The sequence below is a fragment of the Scylla paramamosain genome, chromosome 30 (assembly GCF_035594125.1).
Source record: "Scylla paramamosain isolate STU-SP2022 chromosome 30, ASM3559412v1, whole genome shotgun sequence".
Classification (NCBI taxonomy): Eukaryota; Metazoa; Arthropoda; class Malacostraca; order Decapoda; family Portunidae; genus Scylla; species Scylla paramamosain.
Window position 1 is genome coordinate 8,934,115 of NC_087180.1, and position 17,500 is coordinate 8,951,614.

The 17,500-nt window shown below is 39.3% G+C and overlaps 3 protein-coding genes and 1 long non-coding RNA gene across 4 annotated transcripts in view; 2 read left to right on the forward strand and 2 right to left on the reverse strand.

Moving 5' to 3' along the window:
* The window catches only part of LOC135116042 (uncharacterized), a 246,751-nt gene extending 237,576 nt beyond the window's left edge, over positions 1-9,175 (forward strand). Inside the window, exons 6-8 of the mRNA XM_064033262.1 lie at positions 1,253-1,352; positions 1,444-1,488; positions 8,668-9,175. Of these exons, the coding sequence (XP_063889332.1) occupies positions 1,253-1,352; positions 1,444-1,488; positions 8,668-8,707 (185 nt within the window). The 3' untranslated portion in view covers positions 8,708-9,175. The remainder of the gene's footprint in view (positions 1-1,252; positions 1,353-1,443; positions 1,489-8,667) is intronic.
* Positions 4,476-5,743, reverse strand: LOC135116059 (uncharacterized). Its single transcript, XR_010276155.1, has 2 exons — positions 5,037-5,743; positions 4,476-4,931 (listed from the first exon to the last, which is right to left on the reverse strand). It is a non-coding gene; the product is annotated as an uncharacterized LOC135116059 (long non-coding RNA).
* A 129-nt stretch (positions 9,176-9,304) lies between the features above and the next one.
* On the reverse strand, positions 9,305-10,298 carry LOC135116041 (cuticle protein CP1246-like). The gene is made up of 2 exons (XM_064033261.1): positions 10,146-10,298; positions 9,305-10,040 (listed from the first exon to the last, which is right to left on the reverse strand). Exons 1-2 carry the CDS (start codon positions 10,248-10,250, stop codon positions 9,531-9,533), a joined length of 615 nt encoding a protein of 204 aa, XP_063889331.1. The 5' UTR covers positions 10,251-10,298; the 3' UTR covers positions 9,305-9,530.
* Positions 10,299-14,152: 3,854 nt separating this feature from the next.
* LOC135116074 (uncharacterized) overlaps positions 14,153-17,500 on the forward strand; it is a 32,645-nt gene continuing 29,297 nt past the window's right edge. Inside the window, exons 1-3 of the mRNA XM_064033285.1 lie at positions 14,153-14,305; positions 14,660-14,788; positions 14,898-15,021. Coding sequence (XP_063889355.1) covers positions 14,671-14,788; positions 14,898-15,021 — 242 coding nt within the window. The 5' untranslated portion in view covers positions 14,153-14,305; positions 14,660-14,670. The remainder of the gene's footprint in view (positions 14,306-14,659; positions 14,789-14,897; positions 15,022-17,500) is intronic.

The following is a 17,500-nucleotide window of genomic DNA, read 5'->3' on the forward strand; positions in this document are numbered from 1 at the left end:
TGTCTTTTCGAATATTTTACCCGGTACTTCTAGTAATGATAAAGGTCTAAAGTTTAATGGGACTGTAGTTATTTTGTTGGGTTTAGATATTAGTTTGATTTTTGCGTGCTTAAAGGCGTTGGGGAAGTAGTCCATGGACAGAGATATTTAAAAACTTGGTGTATGTCTCCAGCGTATCCTCAGGTAGGTTTTGAAATATGGTTTTATTAATTTTAGTGCGACCTGGAGTGTTTTATTTTTTTATTTATTTATTTATTTTTTTTTACTATATCTTATATTTTGGGTAATGATCTTAGTAGTGAAGTAGTTGTTGTCATTTAGATTGTTTGGTTTAACATGAGGATGAGGAGGGATTTGGGTTTTATTGTTAGCATGAGGATGAGGAAGGATTTGTGTTTTATTGTTATTTATGTAGTTATTTACTAAATGGTCAGTTGCTGCATCAAAGTGTTGATTGTCACCGGGGCTTATTCTAAAGACATCACTCCAGATATGTCTGAAAATTTCTTCTTTATTTTCCTTGTCATAAATTTTCAGGACATTTTTAATTAGATATGGCTTTAAAATGGTTGGGTTTCCTTTTAGTTTGTTTATGTTCTGCCAGAATTCCTTGGGGTCCTTGTATAGAGAGTTTTGTTTTGTTTTGTTCTCCCAGTTCCTCTGGTTTTGATCTATGCATTCTTTTATTACATCTTGTTTTATTGTTTATGTGTGATGTGTTTAGCATAACTCAATCCATAACTTAAACTAGTTTGAATTAACAGTTTATTCCACCATTGTAGTTCATTTATTTATTTATTTTTTATTATAAATAGGTTTTTGTATAGTTTCATAGTTTCTTGTAGGAATTTGATTTCTCATCGTAGTCCTTCCCTGAAGAGACTCGTCTAGTGTGTTTCCTGTGACAGGTGAGAGTTTGTGTTGATGCTGCTGGTTTTAAGTTATACTTCCTTTTTAAATTCATCCCAATTGGTTTTCTTTAGATCGTGTATAGGTAGGGAAGAGATTTTAATGGGTTGTGATGTAATCTTTCTGAGAATAGGTAAGTGGTCAGATGGGGTGGAGGGTCCAGGCTGTATGAGCATGTTATGATAAGTTTTGCTGTTGGAAAGTACGATGTCAGGGGTAGATAAAGCATTACACGTGATAAATAAGTGGGAAAGTCAGGTCCTAAGTGTTTTTAGTTTATTGTTGTTGATTAACATAAAAAGACCTTTGCTGATAACATTGCTTTTCCGTTTGTCTATGGAAGGGTGGTGTGCGTTCAAGTCTCCTATAATGTATGCTGGAGTGGCCTGTGAAGCTATTGAGCGGAAGTCTGCGAATGGCAAATATGATCTGCGTGGGGGAAGGTAGGTAGTGGCAATATTGAAGGTTTTCGTCTCAGTGGTAACTTGTATAAATAATATCTGTGTCGTAATTGTCTTTTATCTTGTGTTTCAGATTTTTGGCTGACCTTTCGTGGATCTCCTCGCTGGAATTAATAAGGTAAATATTTTAATTGTAAATTTTGATATTTTCTACGGGTTTAAGTCCATGGCTATTTATTAAAATGATGTCTAGGTTAAGTTCTTTGTATATTGTTACAAGCACGGGTACCTGTAACCGTGCTTGTACCCTTTTTGTAGCATAAGGTACTGAAACGAGTATGAAAAAAAACTTAATCATTATTAAACTAAATATCCACTACCTGAAGCGGGCATAGCGCGTGCAATTTATCTATGACACAGTTATCCCGTTTGGGTTCAAGTAAATATGCACAGTTAACATAACATACAGGCTATTAAGCAATGAAGGAAACCAAAGGTGACGAAACGTATACAAATGAATAAGCAACAAGTGAATGTAACGTGTACCAAAAAATAAGCAATAAAGGGCAACAAATATATACCCAAAATACAACACAAATGTAAATAGCTTAGGCGTGTACGTAATGAAGAGTGTGAGTGTACGTCTGTGTGAGTGAGTGTTCGTCACGTCTTCCTCTAACTCACGTTGATGTAACCGAAGCCAGGCAGCAGGAGGGAGGATGGTTCCAACTGCGAGAAGCGAGTGAGACTAACGAGGTGTAGAGGTGGAAGTCAGTCGTCAGTTCGGTTGGCTCGATCGAGACATGAGTCGAGACGTGTTTTCAAAGATTCGTTTTTATGATACAGCCACGGTGTGGTCGAGACGGTATTCGAAGCCGATGGTTAGTTGGAGAGATTAGTGGTTGGCGAGGCGGGTACGAGGCCCGTAATAATATATTCGCCGGAGTTTGTGTTTTGTTCCTCCAGCTGAGTACATTATGTTGAACTTTGTTAATTTCGTCCGTATTGTCCATGTCCAAGGAAGTTAATGAGTGCTGTTGCATTTGGTGAAGTACTGTAACTGGAGAGAGGTATTTGTGTTTATTTCTTTCGCGTTTGTCTTGAGCCTGATTTTCCACTTTTACTTGGAGGTGGGGTTCTCTCGTTTTGGAAGCCAGTCCTTATTTTCATGAAAGCCGCGTCTTCTACGGTCATCCACACTTCTGTTAGATCAATATCATTATTTATTAAGTAGTCCTATGTTTCTTCTTCTGAGTAGGAGTTATTAGTCTGGTAAGACGCTCTATGAAAGTAAATACTATTAATTGGCTGGTTTTCTGCTGAGTCACATAGTTAAATAAGCACCACTTATTGATTGCACATGAGTTGTTATATCAGGTATATAACCTGATATAACAGCTCAAGTATTAGTACGTCGCTGAATTCCGATCAGACGCCTCACTACGTCACATTCTTGCACTTCATATTAGAAAGAAAGAGGAGCCAGTGAAGGGCGAGGCAGTACAAACTGTAAGACATGAGTCCCTTGAGACTAGAACATGAGATGAGCCTTATATTGTTCACTGAATAAAGACTTTGTTTTTATAATAGAAGAAGAAAAGAAAGTCTCGTCGAAATATCCTCTTCCTACGCCTACCAGCTACATAACTCAATGGTGTTTTTGCTCAGAAAGGATTAAAAAAACTAATCACACATTGAAGTCCCCTGCACCTCTCCTTGATGTTATTTCTTTCCTGGTGTTGATCATGTTTTATATATATATATATATATATATATATATATATATATATATATATATATATATATATATATATATATATATATATATATATATATATATATATATATATATATATATATATATATATATATACCATGATCAACAGAGCGTGAAATTCAATCCTAACAGGACTTCTATGTATCAGTAATACAACAATCACAAATACGTGCATAACTAAAGCAGTAGCTGAGGATAACTTACGAAAATCGAAGATAACCGGAAACCCTCACATTGGAAAAAACACACACACACACACACACACACACACACACACACACACACACACACACACACACACACACACACACACACACACACACACACACACACACACACACACACACACACACACACACACACACACACACACACACACACACACACACACACACACACACACACACACACACACACACACACACACACACACACACACACACACACACACACACACACACACACACACACACACACACACACACACACACACACACACACACACACACACACACACACACACACACACACACACACACACACACACACACACACACACACACACACACACACACACACACACACACACACACACACACACACACACACACACACACACACACACACACACACACACACACACACACACACATATATATATATATATATATTTATATATATATATATATAAATATATTTATATATATATATATATATATATATATATATATATATATATATATATATATATATATATATATATATATATATATATATATATGTGTGTGTGTGTGTGTGTGTGTGTGTGTTTATTTTTTTCCAATGTGAGGGTTTCCGGTTATCTTCGATTTTCGTAAGTTATCCTCAGCTACTGCTTTAGTTATGCACGTATTTGTGATTGTTGTATTACTGATACATAGAAGTCCTGTTAGGATTGAATTTCACGCTCTCTTAAATGTTTTGCTTTAATTTTTTTTTTTTCATTACTTTGATATTGCTTCAATTTTTCCTGTTCTCAGTTCAGCCGATCCTTGCCTGCCTTTATGTCTGAACTGTGGCACTATAAACTTAATTTTCAGTGTTTTTTATCATCTTTAATTTCAGTGTTTTCGTGTTTTGATTGTGTAGACTGTAGAGGAAAGCTGTCAGAATAAACTCATCCTTCCAGAAAGTTTAATAAGTCCATTTTCTGTTGTTTTTTTTTTATTTGTGATTAGAAAATATATTAATAACCAGTACATTTGTTCTTGTTCCTTATATATTTAAAAAAAAAAGTTATTTTATTTTTTTATTTTTTTATTTTTTAGCAGATAGCTCTGTGTTGCCGCAAGAGATCATAGAGACGTCATTTTCTTGACTAGAAGCATGTTTAAATTAATATGTTAGGATGCTGACGCAATTATATGTTTATTTCACAGAATAAAATTACAGTTTTCAATATATTCTGTTTCTTGCATTTTTTTTTCTTTTTTTTTTTTTTTTAGATTGATTTCATGTTAGGTACAGTGAGTTATTTGCTATCCAGAAGACGTCCATTACTCGATAAAACAGGCAAAAATTGTCCAGCTAGCCAGGCAAAATTAGTCATCCGATCTTCGGATCACTAGATGCCACTACGGGACTTCTTTCAGGAACGGAGGCAGAGGCAGTTTGTTGTGGTTGGCAGCCATTCCAAGAGTAAACTGAAAGTTATTTGCGTCGTATCTGACCACGCCCGACGACCCTATGACGGCAATGTTGGCGGTCTGTTCCGGAGTGAAAGGTTCAAAAGTTCCGTCACGATGGTAGATACCGGTGAGCGTGAACTGGGCGCTGACTCCCACCGCCATCAAAAACATCCCCACCTGTGGGAGTTACACGGGAGAATGAGAAGGTAGCCTTACCAGCGCGACCAGGTGTTCACATTGATGGTAGAGAACGCTTGAGCACCAACAAGTGAGCAGCCTTACTAAAAACATCATGGTTGGTCCCCTCAGCACTCGGTGTGACTACTGGAACAACTGGATTGAGAAGGCGGCAAGCGCCCTTTTATACTCATGCATCTTGATGGTCCGTTAACTTTTGTATTTGTTTTGTTTTCTTTTTGTCCTTGTCTTGTTTTTGTCCCTTTGATAATAACCATTTAATTTATATCTTTATGAGATCAAAATTAGTCGGATATAATAAATGTTCTCCTTAAAAGATAAAGACGGGTCTTGACGGTGTATTTTGTATTTCCTCTTATTCTCGTGTTAGCCTGGAGCTTCGGATGGTTATGTGGCAGAAATGCAAGGTCAGTTCTGAAGCAAGTGGGCGGGCAAGACTGGTTGGCTGCAAGGAAAGGCAGGGGCAACTCACGAGTGAATAAACAGAATGAAAGCCGTGTTCTTGAACTATTTATTTTCTTCACGTAGGTAACGTTCCATGCTTTCTGTGTGTGCGTCTATTTATTTCTTATGTAACTGCAATGATAAAGACCACCAAGTGAATTATATAGGCCGCCTAATGCAGTGATGTATATCTCACCCTGTTTGCCGCTATTAACCCTGTATTAAAGTAATGAGAGAATTGCATAACAGTATCAAGGCACATGTTGTCCATAAAAAAAAAGGGAGGGAGAAATATTTATGTTGGCATTGTAACTGTTCGTCGTTTTCCTCCCCTTCCAGTATGTCTTCCCGCGCCTTCCCTCCTGCAAGTTTCCTTTCTTTTCAAAGCTTAGTGAATCCTTTGTTTTAAAAAATCTTGACCAACCTTTAGTTGTTTATTCCTGCAAAAATACACTACTGTACAGCATTTCTTGGCTATGTTGGTAGGGGCAGGTTCCCTTAGTTACCAACCCTACACTTATAAGTAATTTAGTAACGTATTTCCATTACTGATAGATTAGTAGATAGCTCTATAAAGTTTACAATGATAATGGTACTTTTGATACTGCTTAATTCCATATACTTAGATGATACTTGTTATTGTACTTGTTTACTTATTGTGCTACGATTATTTCACTACCTAGTTAGCCATTCACTGTAGATTTTGTTTTTCGTTTGTTATTGTGTCCATTACTGGGATGCACAACTGTTTCGGTTTTCATCTTTTGATAATGAGTGCATAGAATTTCATGACATTTTTTTTTCAGTTTTCTTTCTTTCCTTTCCTTTCTTTTCTTTATTTATTTTTTCTTTCTTTTCTTCATTCATTCATCAATGCGTGTATTACCAAATTCTAATAGTACAGACTACCCACACACCTGCGTAAATCCCTAAGGCGTCCTCGGTGGTGGCTTGGCTTGTCTCACCCCGCCACTGTGTTGTACTGCCGCGGGCGATATTGACTGCAAGTTGGTCCATTGTCTGTGTGTGTGTGTGTGTGTGTGTGTGTGTGTGTGTGTGTTCGTTCCTTTTTCTTCGGTATCACCTGTGCTTGTATTGTGGTGGACTCATGCGTTATACTATTGTTATGACGGTGCATTTCCTTAGTTTTTTTATTGCGAATCATGACTTCAAAGTCTGTGATTTATCTATTGCATAATATTCTTATTCTTTTTTTTTTTTTTTTTTTTTGATTGGTTACTCAGGTTAGATTCTTCATCTTCATATCAGTGTACAAGGCATAAGGTATGCTTCATCCATCCTCCTGACTCAGCATTCCCTTCTGTCAACATTAGATATGTTCGACTCTTTAATGGCATTGTCACAGATGTACCTGTAACTCTAAACCTTAGAAAGCTTTCCTCGACACGGGTGCTGCTGTGAACCTCATCAAGATGAATGTATTTCGAATATTCTCTTCCTCTTCTCAGAATCATATCACTGCATTAGCTCCTGACATTAATCTTTATGGTATATCTGGGAAAAATGTCTCACCTCACGGTAAAGTCCTGTTGTTACTGTCCCTGTCACCTCAGGAATCAGACATATGTGATTTTTTTTTTTTTATCAAATGTATATTCCAATGCATATCTTCCCATAGGCTTCCCATAGGCTTCATCACCATGTCCAAATATGACATCAGCTTATTCTCAGCTCTCATTGAAATTGCTCAAAGGGATACTTATATTCCTAATGTTCTTCCCTGTGATGACTCTCCTCCCCTTGCTGATGTGATGATGTCAGGAGCGATTCTTCTTTCTCCCAGCGACCAGACACACGGGATAATCGAATTACAGCATCTAGCTTGCCTGCCTCACACCCTCAGTCTCAACCATCTTCCCAGTCAGATCAGAATGTAACTTCTTGTAAACACATTTTGTTAGCAGATCCGGTAACACTGACTGAACGTGAGTTATATGTAGTACATGCTTTAATAATGTTATTTTTATTATTATTATTATTATTATTATTATTATTATTATTATTATTATTATTATTATTATTATTATTAACATTGTTATTCTTACTGTTTTCTTTTTTTTATGTTATTGTTGCTGTTATTATTATTATTATTATTATTATTATTATTATTATTATTATTATTATTATTATTATTATTATCATGGATGTATCCTTTTCTGTCTTAATTCCAAATATGTTTCATATTGCTTCTTCTTCCTTCCTCATTCCACTCTTTGTCAATATTTTAAGCAAGACTTCTTAATGTGTGCAGTGCACCTTGTCTTTGCATTATTTAGAGTTATTACTGTTTCTTCAAGTCGATGTTTTTCTTTCGATTCATCTACTGTTTGTGTTGTCTCGCCCTTCCTTTGTCTCTCCCTGTCCCTTTCAAACCTCCATACCTTTGTCATCGCTTTCCTTAACCTTCTCTCTCTCTCTCTCTCTCTCTCTCTCTCTCTCTCTCTCTCTCTCTCTCTCTCTCTCTCTCTCTCTCTCTCTCTCTCAAGCCGACGTGGTGTGACGTGTGGCCCAACTCTCAATTATGGTTGCGCCCTCCCCCCCCCCCCCCCTCTCTCTCTCTCTCTCTCTCTCTCTCTCTCTCTCTCTCTCTCTCTCTCTCTCTCTCTCTCTCTCTCTCTCTCTCTCTCTCTCTCTTCTCTTCTGTGTCTTTCAGTAATTTTCCTCCCTCCCAACCTACATTTCTCTTTCCATCCCTCCCTTACTTTTCCGCACCCATTTTCTCCTTCACACCCTCTTTCTACTTTCACTTTCCTCCTCTCTCTTTTCTGTATTTTTTCCCACCGTTTTCCACACATTATCTTATTGCTTCACTTTCTGTTTTCCTCGATTTTCTTCCCTCCTCCTCCACATAATCTTTCTTTTTTCTTCTTTATTTTCCTTTGTTTTTCTTCCGTATTTTTTATTCTATACACCTTCACACACACACACACACACACACACACACACACGCACACACACACACACACACACACACACACACACACACACTTTACCTTTTTCACATTTTTTTTCTTTTTATCGTAACTTTTACCACGAGTATTTTTCTCCTTTTTTCTTTTCCTTCTTTTTCTTCACTTTCACTAACTCTACTTCATTTTTCCTACCTTCATTTCCCTCTTTTCACTTTGCATAACTCTCCTTCATTTTTTCCTACTTTTATTTCCCCTTTCATTTTCCCTAACTCTCCTTTTTTCCTAGCTTCACTTCCCCATTCACTCCTCACCCGCCTTTCTCTCATGCTCTTCTTCAGGCAGATAGGTGTTTGTTTCCCTACGCTGTTGACGTCATGACTAATCTGAGCGACCCCTGAGCCTTTGAAAGAATCGTACCCTCTCAGTTGTGGAATGTAATGACCGATGCTGGGGAGTTCTGCCGCAGCAATGTCTCCTCGTCCCTTGAAGCTGGTAAGAAAGAAAGTGGTGATACAGTACTTCATTTATCAGACTTTTCTACGTATGAAGGAAACAGTTCAAGGATACAGAGAATGGGAAAAATAAAGCTCCTTCAAATGTCGCGCTCCCAAAAACAGGAGGCATTTAAATGTGAGGGGCAATTTAGCCATAGATGTACTATGATCAAGACCACTAGTTGTTCGACGATCCCTTGGCTGGCATCTTGGTACAGAATCTGGATCATTCTGTATAACATTTTCAAAACCTTCTACAAACTTAAGAAATATATCACTTTTAAATATATATAGCCGCATCATCTAACGGAATGACACAGTTGTTTTCGAGCGAGTGAAATCTTTTAGATCACAACGCAAAAAACATTTCTTCCCACTTTTTTGCAGCCAGTTTCCTTATAAATTGACGATGATTGTCGAAAATAATGCCGTTCATTCAATCCACAGTCTGGTGTGATTCGCAACAAAAAGGAAAGATTAATTTCTCATTTCTAGTTGCAGATATGTGTTTATTGTACAGAATGCAAAAAAAAAAAATGTTGTTACTAAAAGACGTCGATCAACACATTATGAAAGAAAAAAAACTGCCCAATTCGGCAGCTAAGTTCATTTAACAAAATGTATGACCTCGGGTCACCAGATGTCTCAAGGCGGTCACGTCAGTTGCATCCAGCAGCCTCCTGGCGGCGACGAAGCCGATGAAAAGACTAATGTTCATACTGGATGACCTTGCCATTGCTCAGCCTGACTGCGGAGGGGCCGGCCAGGAGGACAGAGACGCCATGACCTAGCTGAATCATCTTTCCTCCGGGAGTGATGACCGCTGAGTCGCCGACAAGGGCGGCCGATCGCTTCTTTGCGCTGTGCTGGATGTTGTATCCGTCGGAGAACACAGTCCCGGAGGCACTGCTGTGAACCAAGGTTGTGCCACGGGCCAGCTGCTTCTGTGTGCCGTCTTTGAATATTATTCCCGAGGGACCATGGGACAGCACATGGGGATTGCTGCGGCGGTGGCGAGGGAAGTTGTTGTGGAGGGCAGCCATATCTTGGCCAAACTGAACGTGAGACCCGTCCTTCATGATCACGCCCGACGAGCCGACGACGGCGATGTTGTCAGCCTGCTCGCGGGTGAACTGGTGCTGCCTTCCGTCAGGATAGACAACACCGCCGTGGCCATACTGGGCGCTGACGCCCGCCGCCATCAGACACATTGCTACCTGTAGGAGTCACACGGGAGGATGAGAAAGCCGTGACACCAGCAGTCAAGAGGTGTTCACATTGACAGTGGAGAACACTGAACACCGACAAGTGAGGAACCTTACCAAAAGCTTCATGGCTGCAGTCCTGGTCTTCCTCGGCACTCCAAGATAAGGCTGCTGGGATGACTGATGCAGGATTGGGGCGGACGCCCTTTTATACCCGTGCATTTCGCTTCGCCGTTAACCTTCGTTCGTAGACAATGGACCGCTTATGCACGTCCACCAAAGAGCAGCAGAAGTATTTCACTTATTGGATTTAGCCTTATAAGGACAAGGATTGCATTCTCTTCAGTCAGACCAGCGTGAACTTTAAGGTGCGAATGTTTTTAAATTCCGGCTAATTAATCTTTCGATGTCGCGCAAAGAATGGTGTAAAGTTGGTTTAATCTTAATTTCAATTTATGTGTCTGTGAGAGTCATTCAAGGCAAAAGTAGACTTCGTGTTACCGGGATGACGTTGTTATCTTGTTTTGGTTCATCCTTGCAGAAGCATAAACGAGGAAAACAGAATCGAAAAGACAGTAAAACTTGCAGAAGGAAATTACCCGGATTGAAAAAAAAAAAAAACTCAAGCCTCTAATTTATGAAATACTCACATGGTTGAATGATGAGCATCACATGGCACCGGGGAGAGAGAGAGAGAGAGAGAGAGAGAGAGAGAGAGAGAGAGAGAGAGAGAGAGAGAGAGAGAGAGAGAGAGAGATTCCTGGAAATAAAAAAAATGTATGGTGTTTAAAACACACACACACACACACACACACACACACACACACACACACACACACACACACACACTAAATTTAAGTATATAGCGGGTATGGGAGATATTTCAGAAATCCTCTGATTGCTGCAGATGTGCGGATAACTTCTGAAGTCTCCCCGAAGACCACCAAAAAAAATTTACGACGAATAGAAACCATAAATAAGAAAATTGACAAAGAATGTGCTCAATCTTTCAGTCTCGTGTGGCTCCGAGAACATATTTACCTGGCTCTATCAATCAGTATATATATATATATATATATATATATATATATATATATATATATATATATATATATATATATATATATATATATATATATATATATATATATATATATATATATATATATATATTTTTTTTTTTTTTTTTTTTTTTTTTTTTTATGTAGGAAGGATACTGGCCAAGGGCAACAAAAATCTAATAAAAAAATGCCCACTGAAATGCCAGTCCCTTAAAAGGGTCAAAGCAGTGGTCAAAAATTGGTGGATAAGTGTCTTGAAACCTCCCTCTTGAAGGAATTCAAGTCATAGGAAGGTGGAAATACAGAAGCAGGCAAGGAGTTCCAGAGTTTACCAGAGAAAGGGATGAACGATTGAGAATACTGGTTAACTCTTGCGTTAGAGAGGTGGACAGAATAGGGGTGAGAGAAAGAAGAAAGTCTTGTGCAGCGAGGCCGCGGAAGGAGGGGAGGCATGCAGTTAGCAAGATCAGAAGAGCAGTTGGCATGAAAATAGCGGTAGAAGACAGCTAGATATGCAACATTGCGGCGGTGAGAGAGGGGCTGAAGACAGTCAGTTAGAGGAGAGGAGTTGATGAGACGAAAAGCTTTTGATTCCACCCTGTCTAGAAGAGCAGTATGATTGGAACCCCCCTAGACATGTGAAGCATACTCCATACATGGACGGATAAGGCCCTTGTACAGAGTTAACAGCTGGGGGGGTGAGAAAAACTGGCGGAGACGTCTCAGAACACCTAACTTCATAGAAGCTGTTTTAGCTAGAGATGAGATGTGAAGTTTCCAGTTCAGATTATAAGTAAAGGACAGACCGAGGATGTTCAGTGTAGAAGAGGGGGACAGTTGAGTGTCACTGAAGAAGAGGGGATAGTTGTCTGGAAGATTGTGTCGAGTTGATAGATGGAGGAATTGAGTTTTTGAGGCATTGAACAATACCAAGTTTGCTCTGCCCCAATCAGAAATTCTAGAAAGATCAGAAGTCAGGCGTTCTGTGGCTTCCCTGCGTGATATGTTTACCTCCTGAAGGGTTGGACGTCTATGAAAAGACGTGGAAAAGTGCAGGGTGGTATCATCAGCATAGGAGTGGATAGGACAAGAAGTTTGGTTTAGAAGATCATTAATGAATAATAAGAAGAGAGTGGGTGACAGGACAGAACCCTGAGGAACACCACTGTTAATAGATTTAGGAGAAGAACAGTGACCGTCTACCACAGCAGCAATAGAACGGTCAGAAAGGAAACTTGAGATGAAGTTACAGAGAGAAGGATAGAAACCTTAGGTGGGTAGTTTGGAAATCAAAGCTTTGTGCCAGACTCTATCAAAGGCTTTTGATATGTCCAAGGCAACAGCAAAAGTTTCACCAAAGTCTCTAAAAGAGGATGACCAAGACTCACTAAGGAAAGCCAGAAGATCACCAGTAGAGCGGCCTTGACGGAACCCATACTGGCGATCAGATAGAAGGTTGTGAAGTGATAGATGTTTAAGAATCTTCCTGTTGAGGATAAATTCAAAAACTTTAGATAAGCAGGAAATTAAAGCAATAGGACGGTAGTTTGAGGGATTAGAGCGGTCACCCTTTTTAGGAACAGGTTGAATGTAGGCAAACTTCCAGCAAGAAGGAAAGGTAGATGTTGACAGACAGAGCTGAAAGAGTTTGACTAGGCAAACTATATATATATATATATATATATATATATATATATATATATATATATATATATATATATATATATATATATATATATATATATATATATATATATATATATATATATTATTTATATGTGGTTAGATTAATTTCACGCAAGACTAACTTTTGTACTATTAAACTGATCAAAACACACACATTACCAAAGTTGGGCTGGCGCTTGAGAAATGCACAAGCAAAGTAGACAGTATTAAAGGGCGCGCTAATCATGTGTCAATAAAACATGTAAATGATGCTGGCAGAGGAGCGCTCGAGATGATAGTGCCCGGTAAGCAGAGCAGGAAAAGGAGAAAAGGTGAAAGGTTAGGCTGAGGGGCACTTCAGAAAAAGAGACTTCAATGGACATGACTGGCGAAAAAAGCAGCACCTGAGAGGTTATCCTGGATAAGGTTGTCGTCGTCTTGGCGACTGTCACTAAAGGTCTAGATGAGATGAAGCTTTGCTCCGCGCGTGCTGCACGTAACCACTGTTACGGGCAGATGTTACGGTGAAGTAACAATGAATATTGCGCCTGGGGTCACTGCGTAACGGAACACACAAAGGCACTGCCGCTGATGTTTTGTCCTTCACTGCATGACGAAGGGGCGATATGGTGAATGGTGTGGAAAAGACGCGTTGCCTTTCACAGGACTTCTGAACTGCATGAGTGGCAACAGCGGTCAAAGGTACACTGGTGATTTTTTTTTCTTTTTTTTTTTTTTGCATCTTGAAGCTATAGCGCTTGCTGTCTCGTTTCTTAATTATTATTTGTTGACTTCTACTTTTAACTGTTATTCCTAAATCTTTTTTTCACTCTAGACAGATAACCACAAAGATAAATACAGAAAGTGACACAAAGATGTGTGTGTGATTCACCTACGGTCGTCTGCTGGTCACCCAACCAGCCGTTCCAATACGGAAAAAGCTCAGAGCTCATAGTGACCGATCTTCGGGTAGGAGTGAGACCACTGACACACCACACACCGGGACAGCGAGGTCACAACCCCTCGGGTTACATTCCGTACCTACTTGCTGCTAGGTGAACAGGGGCTGCACATTAAGAGACTCGCCCATTTGCCTCGCCGCGCCCGGGATTTGAACCCGGGCCTTCTTGGTTGAGCCGAGCGTGCTAACCACTACACTACGCAGTGTTTGTGTGTGTGTGTGTGTGTGTGTGTGTGTGTGTGTGTGTGTTGATATATATATATATATATATATATATATATATATATATATATATATATATATATATATATATATATATATATATATATATATATATATATATATATATATATATGACCTCGAGCAGTCAGCTCTCCTTATCCATCACCATAAAAACTTAAAGCTGAAGTAATTGTGACGACCCACTTCAGTGATTAGACGAGTCATGATGAAGCTGCTTTTTTCAAGACAACATCCACTCTATCAACAACACGTATCTTTGCTCCTCTCTCTCACCACTACTTTACAGTGCACACACCACCGCCACCACCACTCTGCGTTTGTCCGCCGAAGTAATCACAGCCAGTGAGGCAAGTGAGGGCAGTCTCATATGCGTGTCATCACTTTCGTACTCTTATCATTAGATATTTTTATTTTGAGACATTGAAAAATGTTAATCGGTGTCAACGCGTTAGACAAAATGAAAACTCAAAATTGTCCATGATATCGCGTGATTTGAGAATCTGAGAAATCATGAACAAGGAAGTAAAAAAATATATATGACTGATATTATCAAATCGTTCATAGAATTTTGCTCTTACAAGAGTACCATTGCTTCAGAGTCAGGGCGACATTTAGGGAACAGCTGAGGAACGAGGAGCTTTTCATTATTACCCCAGAATGCAGCTGGTGCCACAATTTATCTGCTGACAAATTATTTGCAGGTATCTCCAGCATGTTCCCCTGGGGTGCGGGACTGGTGGGGGCGTGGCTCCCCACCTTCCTGATGGTTCTGTTCACCACCCTCCTCGTCCTCACCGTCTTTGGAGGGCGACCCAAGAACTTTCCACCTGGTGAGTGACGCTGCAGGTTCATGTGTGTATCTTGATAATGGGAAATGTAAAGATTATGCTAAGCGCGATATTAGGATGTTGTATACTGAAGTGGCGACTCTGCTAATAGGACTGATGATCCTGCCCGTGGTGGGTTCCCTCCTGTCCATGCCACTGGGGCCCAGCGTGGAGATGCTGCGTGGCCTGAGGAAGAAGTATGGTGACATATCAAGCTTCGCAATATTCGGCACAAGGTAACAGAGATACCGTCACATGTATTAATAGAAAATTTTTGTGTTACTATTTAGAATTGTGTTACACATGGACTTATTAAAAGAAGTTTTGTTTTACTCATAATAATCATATCTTCGTCAGGTATTTTCATCAGATTCTTTGTTAGGTTTATAATATAACCTTTTCTTTTTCATTGACATACTTACAGCGCCAAGGATGAACTTTCTTATTTTCATGTTTAAAAAGGTTACTGCTGTGTTTGCCAGATTCTCTCTCTCTCTCTCTCTCTCTCTCTCTCTCTCTCTCTCTCTCTCTCTCTCTCTCTCTCTCTCTCTCTCTCTCTCTCTCTCTCTCTCTCTCTCTCTCTCTCTCTCTCTCTCTCTCTCTTTCATACCAGAGACAGAAGGCATTTATCCAGTGATAACTTTTCAACTGTAAATGGGAGATTTCAAAATGTAAATGGAGATTTCAAACATTCACGTGACATTTCTAAGACTAGGAAATTATTATCTCATTATTGAACACTGCACTCACTACGTTGTTGTGTCCACCAATCACTGCTCAGGAATCACTGCACTGTGGCGAGAAAGACACTGGTGATTGTATGAGGACTGTTTGCAAGAACTTTCGATGATGAAGTTTCTGACCGAATAGAAAACTTTTATGCTTCACTTGAGAGGCCGCAGTTGGAATGCTAAGCTCATCTGGTCACCATATGTAACCAAGTAGCAAAACCTACTAGAGGAAATCCAAAGATGACTGATAGAACTAATTCGGACGTCGTGAAATTTACCATGCAGTCCCTAAGTTCTCCATTTAACAGCAAAAAAAAAAAGTGTTATTTCGTCAGTTCTTCTTTCCCGTCAGTCTGTCTGGCAGAGGTAAGTGAAGGGAGCCCTGTTGCTCTTACACTTTTATTGCTGTACGTTTATGTTTCGGGTCACTTTATTTAAGTAAATAAAGAAAATAGAGAAGCACAAAAGAATACGACAAAGAAAACAAATCCCATTTCTATGCTAAGAATCAGATTCTACGAAGAAAGACTTCAAAAATAACTTTCTTTAAGGTTTTAAAACGAAGTATACGTGATTTTTTTTCTGAATAGAAGTGTTCGAAACGGTTCTAATGCCATCATTTCAGTTACAGTCGGAATCTCGGACATAACAAGAAGATGTAACAGTTTGAAAAGAAAACTGGTAAAAGATTCTCATGAAACAAAACTGCTTAGATCAGGTCTTTCATATCTGAAGTCCTCTACGCTCCGGTTTCAGTTTTCTGGAGCAGATATGACGAGTGCATTGCCCAGATTCTAAAACGTAACTAATAAGTCATTTGTTTTCGTAGCGAAATTCTATTTTATTTTTTTTTATTTTATTTATTTATTTTTTTCGTTATTGTAAAATTCTTTTTTTTTTTTTTTTTTTTTTTACTCGTTGCCAATGATGTGGTACTGATTATTTTGCTCAGACAGCAGTTCCAGCAGTGAAAGGCCTTGCCACGTTTCTATTAAGAAGAAAACTATGGAAAATGCTACATGACATATTTACCTTTCCAGCCAGCCAAGCCAGCCAACGGAACAAGGGCGGGCTGCGCGACGCCTTGACTAGCGAACACCCGTCGCACAACATCTTTGTTGGTCAGATGCTATCCATTTTTGTTATTAGAGCTCGACCACACTGACGTTTTTGTTGTAAGACGGAGTTACGGTTGCCTGCTCGCGCGTCTGTACTTAAATCTTTATCAGATAATATAGGTCCTTGTTGGAGCAAAGGAATCTGTTATTGTTTTTTTCATTGTGATCTTTTGTGCAGTTTAGACCCATCAGCAGTCCTGCATATTCCCTTACTTAACATGCAGGCACAAAAATGTGTTCTTAAAGAAGTCTTCCGGATATCTTGTTTCTCGACCAACTCTTCAAACATTTTAATTTGCATGACATCATTCCACTTATCATAAAGGAGTCTTATCTTTGGAGGCTGATTGCAGCCGCTATATTGATTTCACGAAATAAAAAGCAACGCTCACACAGGACACAGAGAGGGTTCAAGATAGGGCTGCAGCTTCCCCTTTATGGTTCACAGGCATTTTTTTTCATTCATCGGGAATTTTTCTGCCCACCCATTCACTTGGAATATATTTTCTTCGCCGCGACAAAACTGAGAATTTATAATATGCAGAGGTTACGACACGTTGGAGTGTGGACTCCTGACGTTTATTTTTGTATTTTTATAAAACACCTGACGTTCCATAAAGCTGTATGAAATAACACTAAGGAAAACAACAATGACTCCCTCCACACACACAACCACACACACACACACACACACACACACACACACACACACACACACACACACACACACACACACACACACACACACACACACACACACACACACACACACACACAAATGTTGCAGTTATGTGAGGCAAGTTGAACAAGCCTTGGAACGTGTGCCAGATGACCTGTGCCTATATTTCCTTTTTTTTTTTTTTTTC